General features: G+C 40.2%; 4 protein-coding genes across 5 annotated transcripts; 3 read left to right on the top strand and 1 right to left on the bottom strand.

Moving 5' to 3' along the window:
- The first annotated feature begins 4,940 nt into the window (after positions 1 to 4,940).
- Positions 4,941 to 6,051, top strand: LOC115688567 (uncharacterized). The gene is made up of 2 exons (XM_030614412.2): positions 4,941 to 5,083; positions 5,315 to 6,051. The coding sequence occupies exons 1-2, from the start codon at positions 5,028 to 5,030 to the stop codon at positions 5,892 to 5,894; spliced, it is 636 nt and encodes a 211-aa protein (XP_030470272.1). The 5' UTR covers positions 4,941 to 5,027; the 3' UTR covers positions 5,895 to 6,051.
- A 3,511-nt stretch (positions 6,052 to 9,562) lies between these two features.
- LOC115688569 (uncharacterized) lies at positions 9,563 to 10,652 on the top strand. Its single transcript, XM_030614413.2, has 2 exons — positions 9,563 to 9,676; positions 9,879 to 10,652. The coding sequence occupies exons 1-2, from the start codon at positions 9,651 to 9,653 to the stop codon at positions 10,432 to 10,434; spliced, it is 582 nt and encodes a 193-aa protein (XP_030470273.1). The 5' UTR covers positions 9,563 to 9,650; the 3' UTR covers positions 10,435 to 10,652.
- A 6,272-nt stretch (positions 10,653 to 16,924) lies between these two features.
- Positions 16,925 to 17,983, top strand: LOC115688570 (uncharacterized). The gene is made up of 2 exons (XM_030614414.2): positions 16,925 to 17,063; positions 17,273 to 17,983. The coding sequence occupies exons 1-2, from the start codon at positions 17,038 to 17,040 to the stop codon at positions 17,823 to 17,825; spliced, it is 579 nt and encodes a 192-aa protein (XP_030470274.1). The 5' UTR covers positions 16,925 to 17,037; the 3' UTR covers positions 17,826 to 17,983.
- Positions 17,984 to 18,159: 176 nt separating this feature from the next.
- LOC115688565 (uncharacterized) lies at positions 18,160 to 26,280 on the bottom strand. 2 transcript variants are annotated; one of them, XM_056305457.1, is made up of 11 exons: positions 25,346 to 26,280; positions 24,774 to 24,868; positions 23,138 to 23,195; positions 22,050 to 22,244; positions 21,372 to 21,448; positions 20,688 to 20,770; positions 20,349 to 20,400; positions 19,383 to 19,451; positions 19,208 to 19,294; positions 19,055 to 19,116; positions 18,160 to 18,540 (listed from the first exon to the last, which is right to left on the bottom strand). In XM_056305457.1, exons 1-11 carry the CDS (start codon positions 25,500 to 25,502, stop codon positions 18,339 to 18,341), a joined length of 1,137 nt encoding a protein of 378 aa, XP_056161432.1. In that variant the 5' UTR covers positions 25,503 to 26,280; the 3' UTR covers positions 18,160 to 18,338. The 2 variants fall into 2 exon arrangements, with proteins under 2 accessions (XP_056161432.1, XP_056161433.1); XM_056305458.1 differs by lacking the exons at positions 24,774 to 24,868; positions 25,346 to 26,280 and adding an exon at positions 23,409 to 23,547.
- Between the last annotated feature and the right edge of the window lie 314 nt (positions 26,281 to 26,594).

Here is a 26,594-nt window from a genome sequence, read left to right on the forward strand (position 1 = left end):
CCGCTCAAAGAGATGCAATTGTCGAAAACCGTCAGAAGACAATCATTATTGAATGATTATAAATACCACCAGACATTCAACTAGAGAGCCCCAAACAAATCAAACAAATTTACTATCTTTCATTACTTTACTTTCTTGCATTGTATCTTTACTTTCCACTCACGTCGTCAATTAAATTCCGACGTCTTTCTTAGTTGTAAGTTCCAGATCCGTGTCGCCGATTTAATTTCGGGGTGTATCTCTATCCTAGGTGTTGCATCGTTGATTAAATTTCGGCGTGGTATCTTTATGTTCTCAAGCTTTGTCGTCAAGTATATTCCAGCAAGATCTGTCTTCGTCTGGTTCATTTGTAACAATTACACTTTCTGGATCTCGTCATCAATTAAATTCCGGCACAGTTTGCGTTTGTGTAGTTATATTTGAGGTAAATTTGTTGATTCCCTCGTTCACCTGGATATTTCATGACCAAAGTTGGCACAGAACCTTTAACGACTTTCGGTGAAAGATATTTCATTGCGGGAAAAATTCCTATGAAATAGTAAGCCAACGTGATAATAGTCATTGAAGATATATACCTTATAATGGGCCCGCATGATCAATGGTTTTGACGATGTTGGTTTACAGAAAGAAATCTCCCTCAAGGTCTCGTGCATATGAAGCCGTACAGGTGTTGTGTCGATGTTCTTTTGATGTTAAATGAGACCCCATTGCCAAAATCAGACCGTTCGACTTTTGACAAGTCATGAAATGGGTTGACGAATTATAGAGTATGCTACCGCTATTAAGACTCGTCTACTAAATTTTTGTACTAAGTAACGTGATACAACCGTATGGGAAGCTTTAATAGCCGACCAAAATGGAGCACATCTGGTATGGATATGATTGAAATTCAGCAGTGTCTGTTGTGGTTGTGCCATGAAGTGGCGCCTGTCATATATTTGCTAGTACATGTTTTAAAGTTGCGGTCCCTCAAAGTTGGGTGAGGCCAGTTTCAAAAATTTGTTGTAATATGACATAACTTCTGAAGTAATGCGGCTATTAAGGTATTTGCCAAGTATCTTAAAAAGTTGTAGCACCGCTCAACACAGTTTAAGTCGTTATGGGAAAACTATTTCATGCAACCTCTAAATAACCATTCGTCAACCATCTCTGTCTAATAACATGCTTTACAAACAAACGTATTTACTTATATTATCCAAAGTAAAGAAATTATATTAACTCTAGAAATAGAATCGATTGAATTATCTCCTGGAGTACGAGTAATTATGCTCATGCTATATAGTAACCATGAAAGGAGATTTATGTAAATCTACCCTAATTTGTAAAAATCAAGATTATTGTCATCGTTGTTTTTGGAGTTAAAGAGCTAACAAAGTAACAAGGTTTTAAATTTCAAATCTAGAATGTCAACCTAATAAAAGGATACAATCTGGACATTAATACATTCAAAAATGTTTTAGATAGTAATAAATGCTGCTTTTTATTAATCAATAGGGTTATGTCAATTCAGAACTTGAATTGTGATTGGTAATTAAGGACACGATCAATATTTAGGGCGCGAATAACAACCATTCTGTTCTAGAAACAATTCCTGGAACAGAAATAGATTTTTCTATTTCTGTTTCGAGAACGAGTTTCTGAGAAAGGAAGCCCTTTTGATAACGACAAAAAATTTCTATTTCTGGAACAGAAACCCATTTGATAATAGCATAAAATTTCTATTTCCTGGAACGGAAACCCGTTTGATAACAACACAAATTTCTATTTCCCAGAATAGAAATCCATTTTTTTAGAACCCCTTTTAGGGTTTTTTAGGGGTTAAAATCCCTAAACTGAGTTTTCAAAAATACCATATGGGCACCTCAAAAAATTTAAATTTCACTTAAAGTGGGTGGCCACAGGTATTCTAAGTCATCCTGTGAAGTTTTGAAACTTTTGATTATTTGATTTTTTTTTTTTTGAAAAAATTCACCAAATTTCCTATTTTCCTGAAATCTAACTTTTTTTTATTTTCTGGAAATTTTTATGAATTTTTCTGGAATTTTTCAATGTTTATGGATTTTCTGAAAACAATTTTGAGATTTTTAGAAATTTTCCGGATTTTCTGAATTTTTTGTGAATTTTCTGAATTTTTTATTTTTTCTGAATTTTCTAATTTTTTTATGATTTTTCTAATTTTTTTTATTTTCCCGCCAGGAATAAACCGGACCGAACCGATTCGAATGGGTCTGACATGGTCAGACCGGGGCCAAATTTAGGAAGAGATGTGTTTTGAAGAGAGAAGACAGGTTCTTTTAAAAATGGTTTTCATTTTTCGTCCAGAAACAAAAAACCTTCTTTTTTTTTTGTTCTGATTTTTGGTCTAGAACCACTTCTGGAACAAAAAGTTTTTCCAAAAATAGAAAAATGAAATTGCGTTACTAAACGGGTTTCTGTTCCAAACTTGTTTCCGGGAACAGAAAACTAGTTCTTTCGCGCCCTTAATCTAACTACCAAACAGCTTCTTTAACGGCCACGCCGACTCTCCTTTTTTTTGTGTCTATTTTCCTCTTTTTATTGTATGCATTGTTTTTCATTTATATAAAAGTCAGTCAAAAATTATTTTAATTACTTTTACAGGATTAGTGGCTTGATATATAGAACGGTTTATTTATTCCTAGAGTCATATGATGATGTCCACAAAGTAAGAACAATTCAACTCTCATTGAAACCCAACTCTTTGTTTTAAATGGCAGTAGTAAGTTGTTTTAGGTGTCTTAAAGAAAAAGAGAAAAAATCATAAGACTAGATTTAATCCACTAACTAAAATTATCGATAATAGTCTTGAGTATCTCTAATAAATAAAAAACATTTTATTATTTTGGATTTAGGGTTGTCCATTATGTTGGGAGCAGCCCAACATGTTTGAGAGTAGATTTGAAATATCCCAATGATTGCTCATCAAGAATACCTAATAGGAAAGATTCCTATTATGGTAGGACACTGAAAAGAAATAAACCTAAATAAGGAGTATTATTTAGAAAGAATACCGGGATGGAATCAATTTTGATGATTGCCCAATTAGAGGATTTCCAATCAATTGGGGAGATTTCTAATTGGGATGTGATTGTCAATCAATTAGGGAGAATTCCTAACTTGGGTGGAGGTCTACCACTATAAACAAAAAGGCTTCGGTGGAGGTTTCTTAGTGCACCAGAAAATACTCCAAAGAGATCACAAGAATCTTCAATAATGTGTGTAAACATGAGAGATCTTGAAAGTTCATCAAGTGATGATATGTTTTGTGACCGTTGTGAAAATTTATTGTGAGAGAAACATTATTAGAGTGTTAATTGTAATCCTTTGATTATAGTAAAGTAGTTCATGGATCAGCGTCCCATGATTTTTCTCATTTTGGGTTTGCCACGTAAAACTTATGATGTATCGTTCTTCTTGTCTCCTGTTTGTTGGTTTAGTTATATTGCCACATATTGCGCTATTTTGACAGTTAGAATTCCATTACGATTAATTGCGATCCGACTTAATTTACAACACATTATTGACACAACACAAAAAGATGGCATGAATTTGCCCGGAAAAAAAAAACCCAATCTGATATGACATATGAGCATGCGGCTAAAACTGCACAATGTAAGCTACGTTAATTCATTTTTAAATAAGTGGTCATCGAATGGAAGCACTTTACTCTGACCGGATATAACATGAACAGTCGACATAAATATAGTGGCGCTGGAGAGCACCGCCTCTTTCCAAAATTTTCTAGCAATGGCCACAAGACTCTAGCTGTTGGTGATAGGTGAAGTGTGTGGCTTAGAATCTCAAGCAACAAAAATTCTTGCATAATAGTCTAAGAGTAATGACCTAAAGTGAGAACACGTTGACCATGTCTTCACCATTGTTACAAAAGTATGTGGCAGCACCCCCGCCACCCCCACCAAGCGAGTCAAGCTCGATCGAGCCCAAATTGAGTATCGGGTCATGAATGACCTTGATTGAGTTGGGTCCAAGCTCAAGCATTAGAAAGTGCCGACTCAACTCGATTATACGACGGCCATGAGAGAGAAGGAAAAAAAGGAACAACTGAGGGAATACATAAAAGGGCCAATGTGATTTCCTCACTATCCAGTTTTTCAGAGAGACTAATTTCCCTGCATTCCTACAACCATTATTTTACCACATTTTCTCATACCCCATAAGGAATTAACCTAATTGATTATTAGCTTCTCTAAACCCAATTAGATATCTTTGGACTGTGACGCTATCGAAAAGAGTTGTGCCACACTTTACTACATTAATAGAAGGAACGAACATCTATCTTTAAAAAAAGGGGTTCGGGATCCTATGAACTTTTCCTTTATATATGCCAATGCTCCTTTTCGTCCCCAAATTACATATAATTATAAATAATTTGATTAACATGAGAGTATACATCTAATCTAATCTAATCGTAATACATAAAATTTGATTGGTTGACCAAGTCTTGACCTCAAGATTAGAGGGAGTGTCCCTGTGAGAGTAGGTGAAGTTGTAACCCATAGATTCCCCAAGGCTCACCTCATTGGAGAAACCCCAGAAAACCAAATTCCCAACCCTGATTAGTGCACCCTATTAAATATCTAATCTCATCTAATATCAAATATTCATATAAAGTTGGCTTAGAGGTTTGTTGTCTTATTCTTTCTTATGTTTTCGTTAGTAGGTTTCGATAATCTGATGATCTGTTCGGTTTCTGTTTGCACGTTTATGCATAAACCAGAGGGCCATCAATGACTTTGCTTTGCATGATAATCAAGGGAATCTGGTCACCCAACGTGCTTCACGAAAATGCAGACAAAGCAGCAGAATAGGATTCAGTCATTTCATATTGTTTTACCCTTTATCTCTTTTCTATTTTTCCCCCCTTTTTCTCACTAATCTCGCTTGTAACCTCAGGCAAGGAATATCTCAGTGGCACCAGCTATATAACAAGTTCAAACCCCTCCTGCCTCCTTCAATCCATCCCTTAATCCCATTGAAATTGTTGAATCATGCAGGATTGTGAAGAAACTGCAGCTAATGATCTAAAGCCCTCCAGTGATCCAACGTCCTCTCTCTCTCTCTCTCTCTCTCTCTCTCTCTCTCTCTCTCTCTCTCTCTCTCTCTCTCTCTCTCTCTCTCTCTCTCTCTCTCTCTCTCTCTCTCTCTCTCTCTCTCTCTCTCTCTCAATTCCAATGCGATAATAATTACGTATGATTATCTGCATGCACGCATCCTGTGAAGAAGTTGATTTGGTAACCTGTTAATTGTTCAATAATATCTGAACTATTATTTGTAGTGGGTGGAACGATAACCAGAATCTGAAGAAGAAAATAGAGCATCTGCAAAAGGCGCTGGACGATCTGGTGAGCGTGAACTCCCTCTTCAGCTTCGCGATGTTCGTCGGGATATCCTTCGCGAGCTCCAGCCCGCATAGCCTCGAGACGCGGACACACTGCCGAGCCACCAGCCAGACGAGGATGACGCTCCTGCTCAACGAGGTGGTGTCCTTCGTGTGCTTCCTCCTCTCAAGCCTCGTCGCCACGGCCCTCAAGATGCACCTCTCCACGTACCTGGCACTCGGCCCCGAACGCATCGCCGACTTAAAGAATTTTTGGATTAGTAACGTGATGAGCCTGATGATCCTGGTGTCGACGTTGGGGTCGATCCTGGGGTGTGTCTACTTGACGCTGTCGATGGTCGACGTGGTCCGCGTGCTCCTCGGTAATCTCACTTGCGGGAAAAGCGACACGATTCAGGCCGCAGGGTGCTTGATTGCCATCAACTCCCTGGCCCTCGCCATCTATGTGCCCATCATGATGCAGGCCATCTTTCTATCGTACTTCAATCTTCAAATAGCTGGACAAACAGGAACCTAACCTTAGTAGTATTCTCTTCGCCAATATCATCATGTGTGGATGCCGATGATATTAATCAGCTATTAATTATCGCGATGTTCGTTTCTTTCGTATGTTACTTGCCCCATGGCAATCGGATAATCATGTACCATCGGCCTATATAAAATGGATTCTTATTTGCGTGACTGGATTAGGCACAGAGCATACATTTAACTCCTCACAATCGTTAAGTACTAAAGTTATTAGAGGAAAATCTCTTGGGGGAGCATTCGGCCAGACGCATTCGTTAATCGAGTGATCATTCGGAATTCGATTGTTTCCATGTCATGAATCAACGATGGTAAGTCCCACTGGTCTTCAGAGCATAAAAGCCACTACTATCGATCCACACCCGTCTATAAAATTAGAAGATTGAATAATCGTATCGTCTCTATCTCGTACAAATCAAATTCATTTGGATCGTCGATCATGTGGATCCATATCATTTATAGACCACACCAAGTATAACTTCTCCAATTATGAGGTTTGATATGGCAACGGGGTTTCGGGGCACAGCCCCCGCCGGTGGCCATACGAGGGTCAGCCACCCTCTCCGAGGCCCTACCGGATGGGGGGTTTCACCGCCACCGCTATCCTCCCTTTCTCGCCCGTGAGAAATTAATGTTCTTCTCTAAAATTTCCTGATGTGGCGGTGACATGTATGCAACGACATCAACAAACGAGAGTGACATGGCTGCATTGGGTCGCCAAGTCATATGCCGACCAGACCCAATTGACTTTAAGGACTAAATTGGTTTATTCAAAAGCACAATGACTCAATTTTGGTCATAAGTAAAGTTCATGGACCCAATTGAAGATTGAAGAATCAAAGAGTACAAGGATGGGTTAGAAAGGAACCCCGCATTGGCGATGGCTCGGACGGTTGAGTCACTTCAAACCCCGTTCCACGGTCCTACGGGTTGGATCTCCTTTTAGACTAGCATGTTGGGTTCTATAAACCCTCTAGCAACTCTTCATGGTGGAGTGTACCTTCCCTTCGACAAGCTCACTTTGACCTCTGTCCACATTGGTGATTGTTGTGTACGCCAGATAAGATGGAAAATCAGTTAATTAGTTGAGGCTTAACAAATAGGGAAAAAGATCTCGCAGAAGATATAAATTGAGGGTAATCGATCCACAACTCTCTTGCTTTTCTCATATTCATTACTAACTTAGGCAGCCGACAGTTCCCAAAAGACAATCTCAAGAAGGAAAAGTTCTTGTCTATGGTGGGCAGGTTCTTCGGAGCTCCCCTAAATCTTGGAAAAATGATACAAATAGTCTCTGAATTTTGGTCCAATGTGCAATGCAATTCTTGAACTTTTATTTTATTCAATGTGATCCATGAACTTTAGTCCAGTGTACAATATGTTCTTTGAACTTTTAATTTATTCAATGGAGTCCCTGGACAATTTAGTCCATGAACTATATGAAAAATTTTAATATTATTCCTGATCTTGAATTAATGGATGGACTACATTGAATATTTTTTATATAATTCACAGACTACATTGAACATGCATCAAAAGTTCGGGGACCACGTCAAATAGATTAAAAGTTTAGAGATCACATTGAATATTAGGCTAAATTTCAAGGAGCGCAATGAACAAATTAAAAGTTTAGAAATCATACTGCACATTGGGCCAAATTTAGTGATCATTTGTGTCACTATCCCCCTGAACCTTCAACATCACAACGTGGGCATTCATGCATCGTAGAAGAACAGAATATATGGAAGTGGCAACTATTTAGAATAAGACAAATGACTCGGGACCAAATTCAAAAAAGAAAAAAAGGAGACAAAATTGAGGGGCACGTTTAATAGTTAGGGAACTAAAGCTCCATTTGTTTCGCGAAAAATGTGACATTTCTAGAAAATATTTTTCAGGAAATTATTTTTTAGGAAAATGACAATATTTCTCGGTGTTTGACTGGAACCTTAAAATGAACAGAAAAATATTTTTCGTTGTTTGGTATGAAAAATATGAGTGATTTTCCTAAACAGACATACAATATTTTGGCCCCGATAACTTGCACATGGGCAACCGAAGAACTGATACGGGCACTAGAGTCCCGGATTCAGCCTTGATGGACCCTGACCAGGGTGATGGTGATAGGGGCACAGGCACCTACGTCCCGAGCCTAGCCTCGATGGACCGGGGGACTCAGCCATAGCTTTGTAAACCCGAGCCCAGGTGTTGGGATTCGAGCACAGGTACCAGGATCCCACACTCAACCTTTGTGGTCCCAGGCCCACGTGTTTGGGCTTCGGCCTTGCCTGGATGGACCTGGGTGAAGGCATGAGGGCCCAAATATGGGCATCGAGGTCCCGAGCTCGGCCTCAATGGACCTGGGCGCAAACACTGGCACCAAGGTCACAAGCCTAGCCCCGATGGACCCGGGTCCTGGCGTAGGAGACTTGATCTTGGACGTTGGGAATCGAGAACCAGCGTTGGGTTTTACATGTCCAAGCGTAGAGTTAGGGTAACGCAATGATACCTAGTCATATGTTTGGAAAATGATTTCCAATTGACTAGGAAACCATTTTGCTGAATTTAAGCATAGGTTTTCCATTGACTAGGAAAACATTTTCCGTTAACTCATTTCCTAAGCGAACCATACACCAGAAAATAAGGAAAATATTTTCCATGAAATAAACGGAGTCTAAAAGTCAACACATTTTTCTTTCATGCAGTTATAGCTTTGCTATATTGATCAAAATCTAACTCGTAAGTTAGAAGGGATAATTGTGCAAAAAGTCTTAAGCCTACTAGATGGCAGCTAATTCAGTTGGAAACATTTTAATTATGACGATTTAGTTATAAACCTTTTAATGATCTTCCAATTTAGTTAGTTTGACATGAAATCGCTGATGTGCCGACCGCTGACCATCCTATGCGGCACGGCCGCCACTAACATGGATATTTTTTGCATTTTAAAAAGAAATTTCTGAATTTTTCTTTTTTCCTTTTATTTTCCTTTCTCTTGTGGCCAACACTTGGTCATGGCTAGTGCTCGTGCCTGGGTCCATCTAGGCCGGGCCCAACCTCGGTGCCCATGCTCAGGTCCATCGAGGCCAGGCTCAGGACTCGGGTGTCCATGCCCCGATCCCTAGCGCCTAGGTCGAGATCCATCGAGGCCAGACCCGAGACTCTAGTTCCCATACCCGATTCCCTCAGCTACCCATGCGCAAGTTATTAGCATTCAAATAGTGTATATCTATGTCGGAAAATCAAATCGGATTTTCCTTACCAAACGATGGATTTTCCAGTTCATTTTCAAGTTTCAGCCAAATACCCGAAAATATTGTCATTTTCTTAAAAAATAACTTCCTGGAATACATTTTCCAAAAATGTCACATTTTTCTCAAAACGGCCCGAGCCTAAACCTCAAAAAATTTGGAAGGGCTTCTAAGAGGGTTTGATTATCCTGCTGTGGTACCCCAACATGGATAAAATGAATATCTAGTCTTCCCTTGCCGATAGATGCTTGCAGGTGGTTGAACCACGAGAATCATCATAGCCTCTCTAATTTTCCTAACTTCCGCAGATTAATGACAAGCTTCAAACGTGAAACTCCAAAAAGAAAAGAGAATATCACATTATCATCTTTATTCCATTTGCGCTTTTTCTCTTTCACGAACGATGCTTGCAAAGCAGGCCAAGCATATTTTTTTCGCCTCTATAAGAAACCCTCAATCCGTAAGGTTGGTAATTCAGAATACAAGACGAAGAAATCATGTCCGACAACGATAATCCGGCGAAGTTAGTCCCTTTTTCTCTCTCTTATGGTGAACAGAACTAATCATCAATACGAAACAAAATAATGAGTTTCGCTTTCATATTTTCAAAGTAGATTGGTTTGTCCCGAGAACGTTTGCTCGGTATTCTCCACTTTGCTCTTTGGATAACGGTTGTTTTCTTTTTGTTTTTGTTTTGGTGGTGGTTTGTCATGTTGCATTACTAGCTATGCAATGCTGGAGGAGGCAGTGGGGGTCCATCAGAAAGCACTGGACGATCTGGTGACCGTGAACTCGCTCTTCACCGCCGCGGTCTTCGTGGGCTTGGCGTTCGCGAGCAGTGGACAGCAGAACATAGAGGGCAACAAGCAATGCGAAGCGGGAATTCACGTGGCGAGGAGGCTGGTCAAGAACGAAGTGATATCGTTCGCCTGCTATCTCTTTTCCAGCCTCGTGGCCAAAGCCCTCAAGACCCACCTCTTCACCTACCTCATCGTACGGCCCAAAGCCAAGGACATCAATAACTATCGGAGCAAGGCTCTGAGAGTGTCCTTGTTCGCTCTCTCCGCGTTGACCTCCATCATCGGCGGCGTGTTGCTCTTGCACACCATGACCGACATGATTCAGCTCCGGCTCGGCAAGGTCTCTTGCAAAGGTCCCGAGATGATGCGCGCTTTCGGCACCCTGATTGCGGTCAACACCATCGCCTGGATCATCTACGTGCCCTTTGTTGGATACGCCATCTATAGATCCACAGTGATCTTCGACGGGCTAAAAGAATAAAAAGATTGCTCTTCCGAACCATCGGCAGGTGCAAAATTCTAAGTTTGATGCTGTGTCTTTACTTATATAACTAGCTACGTAGAATTGGGAGACGAGTGTTGAATAAAGGGCGCTTTCTTTGCTTCCCAGGATGGGAGTCAAATACATGTATTTGCGTTTATTTGTCAGCTTCTCTCCTTTTTACAAGTTCTGCAACCAATAAGAGGCAGATTCACCAACGCACTATCTTCATCACAGTGCATATTGTTATCTACCTATCAATCGTTGCTCGGCACGATTCACAATCCTGGCATCAACACCCGACATCGCAGCCGGAAAGAAATGTTAGGATTAGGCACACAAACACAACGAAATAGTGAGTAAAGCCAAGAAAGAGAAATCGAGACACAAGATTTTATCTCGGTTCACTCTTAAACTAAGGCTACATCCAAAAGAGGATTTCATTATAATTAGCATCTTCCACCTCTCTATTACAACTCTCAATTACAATAAAGAGAGATTATATATACTCAATAGATATTCATAAGCCCAAGCCCAAACTATCAATAAAATATGGGCTCAAACTGTAAAAGCCATTTGGCAGCTCATGCCTTCCTGTCAATGGGAAGTATAAACCCTACCCCCAACAAGTAATCCTAAGCCAACTATCAGACGATGACTTATCAAAAGTTAGCTTATGCAGATATTGAAGAGGGAAATAAAATAAGCAGCTTTTCTCCCACGATTTGCAATTGAATAGCGCTAGCCATGGATATGAATCGATAGTCATCATCAAGGCCGAGCACCGGGGGATACTTTGGCAGAAAAAGACCAAAATCATGCATGCCTCCCTTCAGATCTTTCCCATCTATAAGGCAATTTCGGTGTTTGCCCCTCATTCTTCCCAGCTGTGTTGCTGCCACTGGTAATTTCATTCTTTCTTATGACCTAATGAAATAAAACCCCAATTATCAAAGATAACAATATAAAGGCGCTAACGAAATAAAACTCCAACTTTTAATATGAAGCCAGCCAACTTTTTCGTCTGACAAAGAAATGATACCTCCAGGAAATGATATAGATAAACATTTCTTAGTAAATTGCACATCTTTTGGCTGACAAGCCTGTGTAATTTTGACTATTCTAAATTTCCAACTATAATTCAAAAAAAAAAAAAAAGACTCTTCACGGTTCAAGTCAAGTCAGGTTAAGTTGGGTTGACCTGACCCATTCCATAAATTATTAGGTTAACACCACGAAAAAACTCCAAACTGGTACACATGCAATAAATTTACCCCAAACTAATTTTTTGACCATAAAAAATCCTAAACTGGTACACCTGTAATAAATTCACCACATACTAATTTTTTTACTACCAAAAACCCCAAACTGGTACACATGTGATAAATTTACAAAATCTAATTTTTTTACCACAAAAAATCCCAAACTATAATTTTTATCTAATCCCTCGTAGAGAATGGGTGAATCTAAGTAATATGAAAAACGCTACACATTAAAACTCATTAGGGTTTGTTTATCAAAACAATGAAAAATAAGTGCTGAAAATTTAAGTATTGAATATTAAATGCTATAATTTTTATGTATTGAAAACGAAAATAATAAGTTTATTTGATAATATAAAGATGAAATTGAATAATAAATTTTATAAGTTTCTCACCAAACATAAGTTTATTTGATAATATTGGAAGGTTTTGACAATATATCTGACAAGGTTGTAACTTCCATTGGATATTAAGTAAATCATTCATTGCTTACGAGTGTTGAATGGTTTTTTACTTAAAACAATCAATAAGTCGCGTGTAGTTGGAGATTATCAAATGCACTTAATAACATTAACTGCTTAAAAGCTTATTTTTTAGCAATTAATAGGATTATCAAACACACATTGAATTTATTTTTTTTTGGTCAAAAAACACGCCTTGAATTTACTTGTTAAGTGATGTGATAGATTTATGTTCCAATTATGTTTACATAACTATTTACTGTTCAGCACATCACTTAGTGATAGGCTTAACTCATTGGATAAATTTTAGTGTCACTAACATTGCTAAAATAATTTAGGGTCAACACCACGAAAAACCCTAATCTGATATATATGTGATAAATCTACCTCAAACTAATCACAAAAAACCCATGTGTTAGCTTCTGTCAAATTTGACCATTAAATTTACTGCTGTGAATGACACAGGACGTGGCAAGTCCACGTGAAAATCCATAGGGTTAATATCACATAAAACCCTAAACTATTTGGGGTCAGGGTTAGTTTGGAGTTTTTGATTGTCATAAAATTAGTTTTTGATAAATTTGTTACAGGTCTACCGGTTTGGGGTTTTTCATAGTCAAAAAATTAGTTTATAATAAATTTGGGGAAAAAACCACCAAAAACCCCAAACTTTGCCATCTGTGACACATTTACCCCAAACTTTTTTTTGTGACGCAAAAAACTCCGAACTTTACTTTTTGTGACACATTTACCCCAATGTATTTAGTCCATGGGCATTTTCGTCTTTTTGCTTTTTCTTTTTTTTTTTTTCCTTCCGTGAGGGGGCCTCGCCGCCTGGGCGAGGGCTGCCCATCGCCGGATCCGGCGAGGGGGCCCTCGCCGCGTCGAGCGAGGCGGCCCTCGCCGGATCCGGCGAGGACGGCCCTCGCCTGGGCGAGCGAGGCGGCCCTCGCCGGGGCGAGCGAGGGCGGCCCTCGCCCGACTCGAGCGAGGTTCGCCCTCGCTCGCCGGCGTCGGGCGAGGTCCGCCTCGCTCTGGGCGAGCGAGGCGGCCCTCGCCGATCTCGGGCGAGGTCGACCCTCGCCCGGGCGGCTGACGGCGGCCCTCGCCCGTCTCGGCGAGGGCCGCCCTCGCCGGCGTCGGCCGAGGGCCGCCCTCGCTCGCCCGGCGAGGGCGACCTCGCCCGACGCCGGCGAGGGCCGCCTCGCCCGGGCGAGCGAGGGCCGCCTCGGCCGGACGCTGCGAGGGCGACCTCGCCGATGCCGGCGAGGGTCGACCTCGCGCCGAGATCGAGCGAGGCCGCCCTCGCTCGCCCAAGCAAGGGCCGCCCTCGCTCGCCCGTGCGAGGGCGGACCTCGCCCGACGCCGGTGGTGGTCGCCTCGCTCGGGCGAGCGAGGGCGGCCCTCGCCCGACTCAGCGAGGTCGACCCTCGCCGACGCCGGCGAGGGTCGACCTCGCTCGAGTCGCGAGGCCGCCTCGCTCGCCCAAGCGAGGGCGAACCTCGCCGACGCCGGCGAGGGCCACCCTCGCCAGATCTGGCGAGGGCCGCCCTCGCTCGACGCCGGCGAGGGCCCCCCTCGCCGGATCAGGCGATGGGCAGCCCTCGCCGGATCCGGCGAGGCCCCCTCTGGCCGGAAAGGAAAACAAAAGAAAAAAAAAAAAAGAAAAAGCAAAAAAGACGAAAATGCCCATGGACTAAATACATTGGAGTAAATGTGTCACAAAAAGCAAAGTTCGGGATTTTTGGTGTCACAAAAAAAAGTTCGGGGTAAATGTGTCACAGATGGCAAAGTTTGGGATTTTTGGTGGTTTTTTTCCATAAATTTGTCACATGTGTAACAATTTAGACTTTTTCGTGGTATTAACCCTTAATAAATTCCCAATGTAATCATTTCGGATAATTTTAGCTAGAAATCACTGATGTGGCTATCAAGTCATCGTCGGTCATCTTATGTGGCATGACCAGCACTGATGTGGATAAAAAATTTTATTTATTTTTTTCTTTTTTCTTTCTTTTCTTTTTTTCTCTTTCTTCTTCATAGGGCAAACGATGGTCAATGGCCATGAAGCCCTCTTCAGATCCGGCTAGGGCTGCCAAGCCCTCGCGGGCGACAACAAGGGCGTCACGGCCCTCATCCGCCCTCATTGTGATGCACGAGAGCCTGGGTGAAGGCCGCAACACCCTCGCCTCCTCAAATCTGGCGAGGGTGTCATGACCCTTGCCCATCCTCGTTGTGGCCGGTAAGGGCTTGGGCTAGGGTTGCAGCCCCCTCGCCAAATATGGGGAGGGTCGCGGCCCTCGTCCACAGCTGGTGAGGGCTTCACACCTTTAGCCTACCCTCACCCAGTGGTCAATAGCCCCACTGGCCTTATGAAGAAAAAAGAAAATAAAGCAAATAAATTAAAAAATAAAAAGTTTGAAAATAATTTAAACATTTATCTACGTCAGCATCGGCCATGCCACGTAGAATGGCCAATACTGACTGGGCCACCACTTTAAGGGTTTTCAGTCAAAATTAGCCGGAATGACTACATTGGTAATTCATTAAAATGTTTAGTACTAAATTAGCAAATCGTCAAAAAGTTTATGATTGAATTGGCACAATTAGAAAGTCTAGAACTGAATTGGCAAATTGTCAAAAGGTTATGACTGAAGTGGCTAAATTGAAAGGTTTAGCATAAAATTGGCACAAGTGCAATATGACTTTTTTGGTAATTTTCCCGGTCCCTGTCACCTCGGACCACTCCAACGGTTTCAACGAAAGCAGCTACTCCTGCTCACCGCAGCACCTTGACATTGCCGAGGTCTTGTCGTTCCTTGCCACGGCTCGAGCCACACCAGTCACCGTGCCCAGCTGCTGCTCCTGCACCTTCCCATCCTCGCTCTGTCGCCAATCCAGCCGAGCCCCGACATTGACGGCAGCCCGGGTGATTGTCCAGCACCTCCAGTTTCAACACTGAGCTTCTTGTCATGCCTAGATCGCTCCATATCAGTCCACTACAGCTTCCCCCAACACCCTCGGTGTCCTTGTGAAAACTCCAGTGAAGCCGACGCCTTTTCCGACCCATTTAGCAACTCCTATCACCGACTCCAGCAAGTTTCCCTATTGCGCTTGTCTTTGCTCTTCGCTGCAGTCCAGCCGTGCTTAACCCATTGCGAAGCTCGTGAACCTTCCTCACTGGTCGCTGTTCATCGTCACCAGTCGCCGTTCATCGTCGCCGGTCATAATTGGATCAAAGTTCAATTTAGGTAATTTCCTAAATTAAACCCACTTTGAATGTTTTACTTACCTAATTTCGATTATTGTGATTCTAATTTGATTTGGTGTGAAATTTTAGGTGTTCCCGGAATATGAAGTTTCCTAATTTGATATATTGCATATATATGCTTAGTAATCAAGGACTCGATCTTTGATACTAAAGACTGGGTCTTTGATTAAATTCGCTTCCTATTTTGGTTATAACGAATATTTGATTATTTGGGGTTTATATATCGCATGTTATTTAGTTTAGGAAACATTCTCATTATGAAAATACAAAAAAGGTTGCATTGCATAGATTGCATCAATCTAAGTTTCCTAATTTAGAATTGCATATTTTAGGAACCATGTGGTAATTTAATAAATTACCTAATTTAAATTAGGATTTTTTTTTTGGGTTTAGAAACCATGTTTAGGTCACGCATACATTACAACATTGTGTGGTTCATAGTTAACATCATTGCAAAGTACTTGATGTGTTGGACATAATGGAGCTTTTCGTTTGCTTAGCGCATATAGGTTTTCTACCATTTTTGGTGATTTATTCATTGCTTTGATTTATTGAGTGTTAAAATTCTTAACTATGCACTCGCATGATCACCTAGTACATGTTAGTGGTTTAGTATTAAAATCAACCAAGACTACTTGCAAAGCATTTTTGAAATAAAGAGAAAAGGTACCGAAAAGGCATTAGATTTATCTAGCGTAACCAAGTCTCCATATCCATGAATCTTTGGTTCGTAGAATTAAAATATGCCCCCACATTTTACTTGAGTTTCTAATCGACCTGTAATAGATTAGATTAGTGGCAACTCATAATTGAATTAAAGTGCATTTTTAATTGATTAAATTAAAGCCCCAAAGTTGTGACTAGTATGAGCTTGGGAGAGTCTGTCTTAAGTGTTTACTTAGTTATTTTATGAGATTTCGCTTGGTGGTTCACCTCTAGGAAAGTCGTGATAATGCCGAGTTAAGTCGGGTTAGACAGGGTTGGCTCGACCCAACTCCGTAAATTTTGAGTCTGAGATGGGTTCACATTGTTTTTTTAGCCGATTAAAGAAAGGTCCATCCATACCCTATTTCTTAGGACGGGTTTAAGCCGGATATCAGGAAAAGTGTGAGAAAAGTCCTAAATTGACACTACATTAAAAGGGTTATGACTAAATCGGCACAAAAAAATGTTTGTAACTAAATTGGCATTAACATAATAGGTTTAGGGCTTTTTTGACACTTTTCCCATTGGCATATAGCCTCAAAAAATTATGGAAGAGGTTTTGATTTCCTTCTTTTGGTATTCCAACTTGGATAAAAAAAAAATAAAGAGTTTCTACTACCCTTCCCTCGCCGATGGATGCTGGCAGGTGGCTGAACTGGCTGAACCACGAGAATCATCATGGCCTCTCTGATTTTATTGGCTTCCCGCATATAAGTAACAAGCTTCAAACGTGAAACACAAAAAAGAGAAGAGAATATCATCTTATATTATCTTTATTCCGTTTGCGCTTTTATCTCTTTCACGAAACAATGCTTGTAAAGCTGGCCAAGCATAATTTTTATCGTCTCTATAAGAAACCCTCAATCCGCAAGGTTGGTGATCAAGAATACAAGACGAAGAAATCATGGGCGGTGAAGATGTTGAGCCGGAGTTAGTCCCTTTTTCTCTCTCTCTCTTATAGTGAACAGAACTAATCACAGTACAAAAAAATCGTATTAGTTTCGCCTTTTATCTTCCCAGATTAGATTGGATCGATACAGGAGAAAGAAGGTTTACCCGGTATTCTACACTTTGATCTGTGAATAACGCTAGTTTTTTGTTGTTTCTGTTTCTGGTTGGCTTGTTAATTGCATTACTAGCTATGGAAAGCTGGAGAAGGCAGTGAATCTCTATCAGAAAGCACTGGACGACCTGGTGAGCATGAACTCGCTCTTCACCGTGGCGGTCTTCGTGGGCCTGACGTTCGCGAGCTCCGAGGTACCGATCGTGGAGGGCGGGCAGCATTGCGAACTCGTCGTGAAGAGGAGGCTGGTCAAGAACGAAGTGATATCGTTCGCCTGCTATCTCTTGTCCAGCCTCGTGGCCAAAGCCCTCAAGACCCACCTCTTCACCTACCTCCTCAGAAAGCACACGGTCAAAGAGATCAACGATAAATCGAGCAAGGGGCTGAGAGTGTCCTTGTTCGCTCTCTCCGCGTTGACCACCATCATCGGCGGCGTGTTGCTCTTGTTATCCATGATTGACATAATTAAGCTCCGGCTCGGAGATATGACTTGCGATGGTACCGAGACAATGAACCCCATAGGTACCCTGATCGCGATCAATGCCCTCGCGTTATTCATCTACGTACCCTTGGTCGCACGCACCATCTTTAAGTCCACGAAAATCTTCGACGACCTACTCCAAAATTAAGATAGCTCTCTTCCTAAGCGCCGCCATGTACAACTTAGGTTTGTTGCTGTGTCTTTACTTATATAACTAGCTACGTAGACTTGAGAGATGAGTGTCGAATAAAGGGGCCTTTCTTTGCTTTCCGGGATGTGAATCAATATATTCATCATTTGTGTTTATCTGTCAGCTTCCCTCCTCTTACCAGTTCTGTATCAGTAAGAGGCAGATAGTGTCATCACTATGCAGATTGTTATCTACCTATCAATCGTTGCCCGACATGATTCACAATCCTGGCATTAACACCCGACATCACTGCCGGAAAGAAATCCCAAGTCAACCACCATCAAATGATGACTTATTAGAAGGTAGCTTCTGTGAATATTGAAGATGCAGAGATAAACAGCATTTCTCCCACACTACAAATTGAATAGCGCTTGCAATGGATATGAATCGAGAGTCGTTATTGAGGCCAAACTCCTGGGGACACTACGACAGAAAAAAGACTAATCATGCCTCCCTTGAGATCTTTACCAACTACAAGACAATTTCTGTGTTGCACTCATTCTTCCCAGCTGAGTTGCTGCCGCTAGCAATTTCATCCTTTCTTATGACCTCTGTTTTTGTGCCGGAAGATCGTTCCCGACTGACCGAGCAAGCCTCCTCATCAAATCTCTTGCTCCTCTCGACATTCTCATTCGCAACATCGGCCCGTTTTTTATCATTTTCTTTGTCTCCTCTGCACAAAAGCCAGACACGCATATGCTAAAATCAGTTTTACAGCACTTCTATACAAGCATACAAAAACACATTGTCTAGAAGTCAAACGGACCATTCTTTACTACACTTGAAGCTATCTTCTTTTATCTAAATTACAGTAGATCTAAACGAAGTTGATGTATTGTTTACAGCAGATAGCACAGAACCAAAAAGTCCCAGAAAAATGCCATATTGCCCAACATCTTGAGGAAAAGGTTTAAATGATTCAGAAACCTGCCAAAAGTATTCAGGGAAAATAGAGAGAAGAATTGGACATTAATTGAGATTATAGAACAATTTCTACCACTCTAATTAATTTTTAATGGAGCCAAAATAATTATATTTTTCTTTTGTGCGCTGAGATTATCAAGAGCAATTCCTAAGGTTCAACTGCTCGAGGATGCTACTGAAGGCAGACTGACTAAAGCGGGTCTTTAAACGAGCAAATGTGAGTGAAACCAATTAATAGCTATGAAAATCCAGTAGTTGCTCACCCTGAATAAATAACCAGACCGACTGCAACAGCAGCAAAGGCCACAAAGTACATCCAGTCAACCTATAAACAGATTAAAATCAAACAAAAGTCAACACAAAGAGGCATAGATGAGGTCTAAATCCCAATCACGCCAAACATCCTTCAAATAAACCTTCTCGTGGTAAGCAAAGATGCGGATCAAGACAGCCCACATGTCTGAGGTCAATAGAGACAGGTTGAGCATTGTAGACCCATTTATCTGCAAAATAATAATAAACCTATGGATCTCATGTTGCACCCAAGTGAATGACTGCACAACCAGAAAATGTAGTTTCTTGAATTCAAACCTTCAGCAAAATCGGGACAAATGAGTAGAACAGGAACATGGCCAGTGAAAATCCCACAAAAGGTAGTGCCTGCACCAATCAAAATATTGCTGTAAGTAAAGATTCCTTAAGAGAAAGGGAGTACAGGGTCTAGTCAGCAAACAGCATACATAAGCGTATTAGTGAACTTTTAAGCATGTTCATCTTAGTTAAATCCCCCCAACTAAATAACTGTGATACTTAATAGTCGGCTTAATACAGAGACAACTCCAGAAAACTGATGAAGTGAATATAAATTTCCACATTTTAGACTTGCGAGTTGACTTAAGTTGTTGATTATCTGATGAAAGATTAGCACAAACAAAGCTGAAATGAGAAACTCCCCTGAGAATTTTTCCATAAGCATATTTTCCAATTTCCCAGCTCTTACTCTTGGTGTTTGATTGGGATATATGAAAACAATTGCAGTTTGCATACATGAAAACCACACATCTGAACAACATATAACAGGCTGACCAAAAAAAAACAACATATAACAGACATTTGACAATTAAATGCTTGATTCTTAATGAAGGGCAACTGAAATATCGTCTCAAGTCTTTTTTGTCTCGAAAGTTCTGCAAACGTTGCAAAAATAATTATTTAAGTCGTTATCGAAAAGCCCACCGATTCACATTCATGTGATTCATCATTTCCTGCTTCTTGCATCGAGCTACTCAAAAGATCTCTGAGTCATTGAAGTGTATTAAAGGATGAAATAGTTTGAAGCTAGTTACATTTCAGCCAGGCAGCTTCTAAACTTGTTTACAAGTCAATTTAAAGGCCTGAAGAGAGTGCATGTGCAGATGGCAACTCTGTACAGGTGTTTGCACTTGTGCACGTCAATACACATTGATATTCATTAGAAACGTACTGGACATATGTGTACGATACATATGTTTAGATATATACATGGAGAGAGAGAGAGAGAGAGAGAGAGAGCCTTACTGCTCCAGCTGTCCAATGAATAGATTTGAGCTCATTGCGCTCAAGAATGCTTCTATATGAACATTAAGGAAAATTTGGAGAACAGGTCAGATCCAAAAACATTGTCTATCACACATGGAGATGAAACCACTTTGAATGTTTGCAAAAAGCAAAGGTAATATTAGTGCAAGTCCTATCAAGAATAAATACGTATGGAACAGGCTAGATTCAATCAAATGCATGACATTTGCCCGTGAAACAACAAATGAAACTAGACCGGTGAAAATGATGGCTCTCATGACTCCATAATATTGGTATCTTATCCGTATATTAGTTAATCAACACCTAAAGGAAGGATACATTTGTATAGCGCTAATAATGGCACCAAAAAGTCCAAGCATTGACATTAGTTCCACTCTGTTAGCATTCTTCACAAGATATTCCTGTCCACACAGAGAAAATCAACTCATTGATACTAAAATAAAATATCAACCATCCACAGACCACAGTAAGAGAAAAGGAGGCAAAAAAATCTCTTGCAACAAACACCTCAAACTCCCAGTACAGCCAACTTAATAAGTTGGGGGAAAACTATGACAGACGGAACTTCTCTACACCGACCTGAACTTTCTTCTGACTAACAATACCATTTTATATGGTCTGATTCAACATTTATCAATGTCCCTTGGGTATTTCAATATGATGAAATAAATGATGCATGTGATTTCTAGTCCTAGACTCAATGAAAACTTGAAAATACCTGCTCCACATAGAGAAAAGACGAGTGCTATTGACATAAGTCCTACCTAGAAATTTCCTTCACCTCTAAGGTTGTGCTTCCTCTACAGAAGGCAAAATAAGGTTTTACAATTCTGTTTCTTTCTAGGTTTACATCTAGATTATTAAAAATAAATATGCAACAAACAGGCTCTGCAGCACGTCAGACATGATAACCCAAGCTTGCTTCATGCATAAGACCATTCAAAAAGTAGACAGGAAAAATTTTCAAGAGCAGAAACCAGAAGTACATATGACTTTGCATACCTCGCTGACATTACTGACAGCATAGAGTGTTGCCCCAGCAATAACCAGTGCATCCCCTTTCCGAGGGCTACTTCCAGCTATGAAAGATAACAGATGTGTATAACATGATAGATTAACTCAATCAGAGGACATAAATTTGAATTATGACCCTTAAATTGAAGAATTTTTAGTATACAATAAAGAGAACAGTGCAAAATCATTTACTTTTGCTATCATATCCATGAACTCTTTATATTAGCAACTATTACAAATTACATACTTTACGTATTTAGAATCAAGACTCGCACAAAAAATACATTGAAAGAACCTTGCACTAATATTCTGTCTGAATAAAGATCTGCTTTAGCAGCATATTCTTTCCCCTTTAAACAATCTTTCTTGGACGAAGCTACCATACTTTCATTGCTAAGAAACTCCAATCATGAAATCTATTATGTGAATAAAGAAACTAAGATCACGTGCCATAGAAATATATTAACATAAGAAGCATCACAAAAATGGCCGCTCAACAAAGACCATAAATTTGACAAATCGATTTTGTAGTAGCATGAGAATTTCCAAGAACAGGGATCAACGCAAGACACATACAGGAGAAAGATAATGATAGTGGTGGGACACGGAGTAGAGTCTTAACAGGTAGTGTACTTGATTACATTGAAGTAGACCTCTGTTAAGTACCTGATCTATCACCCGCATGAACATCTGAAAAGACAACCATAACAAGGCCAGCAACACAAACAAGAACACCAGCTATTTTCTTGAATCTGTACTTTGTGCTCAAGAAAAGCCAAGTAAGAAGCATGACCGATGGGATTGACCAACAATCCAGGAGCATGACACTTGTTATGGATGTGTACTGATAGGCCTTCACCACTGTAAGTATAGTGAGCATTAGAGAAATAAATGAGGTACAATATAAAGATCAAATGTCAGCAGCAGAGACATATGTAGACTTGGTAACAGAGCTTGTTCAAGGCCCATTTAATAATAGGTTTCACATGTGACTGGCTGTTTATCTATTTCAATAAAGGAACCTTGTAATTTATTTTTTTGTTAATATATGATTTATTTAAAAAAAGTAAGCGGTAATCAATAAAGCAGAGTCATAGAGGCGTGATCTCTAAAACGTGTAGCTATTAACAGATTATCAGAATAAAATGCTAAGAGAAGTACCTGACTTGTTTACATAACTGCTCAGATCTTATTTATTCTCAGGGCAGTATAAAAGAAACAATTGATGGTATTGTGAATATAGGTGCTCATGCTAGTAAAAACAGCAGCTTACTTGAATGGCACATCCACAGTTTCAGGATTTTGATTGGTCATTCAATTTAAATGAGGAGCTCAGGTCAACTAAAGAAAGATATGGACATCAGTTAAATTTGTCCAATATTGTAAGAAAGTAATAACCAACAAGCCATTCTAGCGTTTCATTACGAACAAGGAAGCAACAATATAGAGGGCAAAAGGATGTGATTCGATCCAAAGAAGCAGCAACCATACTGATGGTATAGGACTTGTTTCGGTTGTTGGAAAAGTCTCATTCACTAGAAAGCTTGAAGAAGGCCACTCATCGACAATGGATTTTAATGGATAGAGAATCAGATGCTATAAGTATAAAACACCTCGGCTGTCTGTTGACCATGGATTTTAACGGACAAAAATTTTATACAACCAGTCAACAATACAAACAGAAGATATAGGAGCAAGAAATTTAGATCATATGCTATTATCATGGGACTATCTACAAACTGAAAGACACTCACCAAGAAAATTTGCCTCCACATCCACCACCGCAAGAATAACATAGTAGTACCACCTCGCCTGCACCAGTTTTAAGAATTAAGTTGAACTTGTATGAATGGAGTGATTGAAAAAGATAAATAGGAAGAAAGCAAAATCAGCCGAAACAGAAGTGCACTAAATCAATCAAAATATCTGGAACTTGTCTCTTCTTAATTCAAGCTTCGACCAGTAAACAATTGATTACTAGTGCTACGGTAAAAGATTATCTAAATAGATACTCCATTATCCTACAGTGAAGGTTTGGAGAACATCTCCAATATCTTGTTCAAGAGATCTGCCTCTTTGGAACATCCCCCAATTCTTCAACAGTCTTCACATTTCTCCTCTCATGAAAACCCAATATAGAATTGTTGCATGTTCATATGAAGTTCTAGACGTATGATGTTTGCTATATAACCAAGATAAACATATGATGCAAAACACCAGATAAGCATAGGCCTTTTCTCAACTGTGAGCTTTCGAGGGACCAATGCCAATTGTTCTAATAGCTTAATCTATAAAAAGAACACGTAATTTAATGTTTAAATATTCTAACACTGCCCACCACACCCCCAGGGATAGGTTGGCCTTTGACCTAAGACTAAAGTATGGGAATATATGATTGAGAAGGTAAGTGAGATCTAGACTAATTTTAACTCAGGACCTCCTGCTTTGATACTGTAAAAATTTTTATAGAACCATTGCCAACTATTCTAAAAACTTAAATTGTTAATAGAAGTGATGTTTAATATCTAGATATTCAAACATCAACATCTTCGACATCATGAAAGATTTGTTTGAGTCTGCCTTGATCGCGTTATAAAGAGGTCTTTCTTTTTTTTAAGGCTTGTTTTCCGCTAAAATCAGCATTAAACTTATCTAGCTGCAATTTTTAGGTTCTCTTGACAATGTTAAAATATGAAATAGAGGAAAAATAGCAATAAGCATCCCTATGAACAAGAATATTAGACCATACATGACATTATATTGCTCCTCCTATAAACCTCTTGATCTATTCTTACTATTTTATGACAAAAAATCACTAGTCACCTAACATTCTGGTGAAAAGTCTTCAAAAGGTTAATTAGTCAATTCTTCAGGTTGTAAGAGACAATCCAATTAGCGCATCTTTCACTTGTATGGTGAGCATACAGAGATAAAACGTCAATTAGCAACTTACTTCTTTGCTTCCAATTAGATGGCAAAGGAGGAGGGCAGTATATACAACTAATTGCTCAGCAAGGAATTGATGAAAACTAAAGAAGCAACTTCAACTTTATTCGGAGAAATTCAAAACCAAGAGTCCTTGGATCCTACATAAAGGAGGCATTTTCGGACTTTTGCATCACTTGTTTGTATCGGGTGTAAAAAAAAAATTCCTTGCTGATGGACATTCTAACAGACCTAAAGTCATCAAGGGCTCTAATATTTTTCCTGTCATCAGAAGAGCAAACGTCCAGAAATAGTTCCCCAGCCTAATTTTAGTTATAAGTAAAGAAATCATTTCATACATATATGGACAAGCACTTATCCAAATCGTGTTCCATGGATGATCAATAACCAATCAGCAGAAAGTAACGACTAGCTAGAACAAAATGACACGTCAAGAAAAATAACCTTCAGAGGTTGCCTGCGATGAAGCATCATACTTCCATAGACAATTGCCAGCAACACGTAGTTTAGAAAAGACTGTGAAGTCGGCGCATTGATTCCTGATGCTCGCAAGAACAGAGAAGAAAAGCGATGAGAGTCAGAAAGAGAGTGAGGGCAGCAGAACAATAATTTCCACCTTAGCAGAGATGATACACTAAAACATCCCGAAAATTCGTATACCCGTGTCCATTCAATCATTAACATACTAAGCGAATACAAACATTATCGTAATTTCAAACTATCCACTAATAAATAAATTGGAGATAGTCGATAGATGGTATATATTCGACACCACTACATCCTGAATGAAGGAAGGAAGAGGAGAAAAAATTGGTGAAATAAAAAAGAACTTCCACCGTTAACTAGACTAGAAAGAAGAAGGCAATGGGAGAGTATACCGGAATCAACGAGTTAATATCAGAATCAAGAGTACTCATAGTTGGCACTCCAACAAAATCAGGAAAAATAGGACAAGACGTGGGAACAAATCGAAATTCAAAATAAAGGGTGAGGAGAAAAGGGAAAAAAGGAGGGACCTTTCTTAGCGAGCTCGGAGGAAGAAAAGCCAGTGGAAGTGATGAGAAGAGAGAGAAACTGGCCGAGAACCAGCCCCACCAATGTCTTCTTCGTCCAGAACTCCTTCAACCTGAATCCCATCCTCCCGGTCCTCTCTCCGTCTCTCTCTCTCTCCATATATATATATATATATATATATATATATATATATATATCAACTGATGGGTGATGATGAACTAACTCAACCCAATGGGGTGATTCCAAAGGAGGAGCAACTAAAAACAAGGAATTGCAGGAATCACATGCTCCGGCTAGACCAGACCAGACCAGGCGAGGTCAATAGTCAGTGGAATGCGATCGAAAACAGGGGAATGATGGCTGAAAATCGAATACCCACTTGGAGTTTCGACGGGGCAAGCGATGCCCACACGCGGCGAAGTCGGATTGGGAATCCGAGATTGGAAACGACAGGCAGAGGGAGGCAGAGGACGAAAAAAGGAGCGATTTTTACGTCAATTTGAAACTCAGCTAGAGCGGCTGGCTATGCGGGGTTCCCCATATTCTCCTCAACTCCACCCCCCACCGAGACGGAGAGAGAGAGAGAGAGAGATGGGTGCGTGTCAGTGCGTCTGCAGCCGTTGAATATCGGAGAGCTTGACGCAGAAGACAACCTTTCCGCCCTTCTGCGACTCCCCCAACTTATAATAAGTTGCGGCTTCGCTTGCAGATTCTTTATTCACTGTTTTTCCTTTTCTGGGTTTCCACGGGACGCGATGATGGTGATGATTTGAATGGGTTGATGGGAATGACGACGTTTTCTGCGATAGGGACACATTCCACTTTGGGAATAATGTCGTCTTCGGGAAAGTCTCCTCCTTTAATGCCCAGTCTGATAGAAATTTGCTGTCTGCTTCTTGCTCTGCTCCACCATCAATGGTCCTAGGTTTTTCTTCCGTGTATTTTATTCTTCATGTCCATGTTCATGTTCAGGCTTTAAAAAGGCTTGGAACCCCCCCTAAAAAAACTCACCCCTTTGGACATTCTCTCTAAAGTTAGCCTCTTGCTTTCATAATCCTTGACTTCAGCCTCCTAAAGCTTTGTAAATATTTAAATATAGAAAGATTCGTCTGCCTTTTGTCGCGTTATATATAATCGGCGTCTTAAAAAATGAATATATTTCTTTATTAAGTACAGTCGAAAGATAAGTTGCTGGATGTCTTCCCATTCAATTTCTTGATGATGGATGCCTTTTGTCGTGTAAATTATTTT

This window comes from Syzygium oleosum, unplaced genomic scaffold (assembly GCF_021117445.2).
Source record: "Syzygium oleosum isolate NSW1041296 unplaced genomic scaffold, Sole_v2.1 Sole_v2.37, whole genome shotgun sequence".
In the NCBI taxonomy this organism is placed as follows: domain Eukaryota; kingdom Viridiplantae; phylum Streptophyta; class Magnoliopsida; order Myrtales; family Myrtaceae; genus Syzygium; species Syzygium oleosum.

Excerpts from the sequence above, each read along its gene's own strand:
- LOC115688567 (XM_030614412.2), top strand. The coding sequence starts at position 5,028 with ATGCAGGATTGTGAAGAAACTGCAGCTAATGATCTAAAGCCCTCCAGT. Across the intron at positions 5,084-5,314 it reads AAGCCCTCCAGTGATCCAAC|TGGGTGGAACGATAACCAGA; the intron begins GTCCTCTCTCTC and ends TATTATTTGTAG.
- LOC115688569 (XM_030614413.2), top strand. The coding sequence starts at position 9,651 with ATGTCCGACAACGATAATCCGGCGAA. Across the intron at positions 9,677-9,878 it reads GACAACGATAATCCGGCGAA|CTATGCAATGCTGGAGGAGG; the intron begins GTTAGTCCCTTT and ends TTGCATTACTAG.
- LOC115688570 (XM_030614414.2), top strand. The coding sequence starts at position 17,038 with ATGGGCGGTGAAGATGTTGAGCCGGA. Across the intron at positions 17,064-17,272 it reads GGTGAAGATGTTGAGCCGGA|CTATGGAAAGCTGGAGAAGG; the intron begins GTTAGTCCCTTT and ends TTGCATTACTAG.
- LOC115688565 (XM_056305457.1), bottom strand. The coding sequence starts at position 25,502 with ATGGAGAGAGAGAGAGACGGAGAGAGGACCGGGAGGATGGGATTCAGG. Across the intron at positions 23,196-24,773 it reads ATCGCAGGCAACCTCTGAAG|GCGAGGTGGTACTACTATGT; the intron begins GTTATTTTTCTT and ends AAACTGGTGCAG. Across the intron at positions 20,401-20,687 it reads ATTATTAGCGCTATACAAAT|AAGCATTCTTGAGCGCAATG; the intron begins GTATCCTTCCTT and ends ATGTTCATATAG.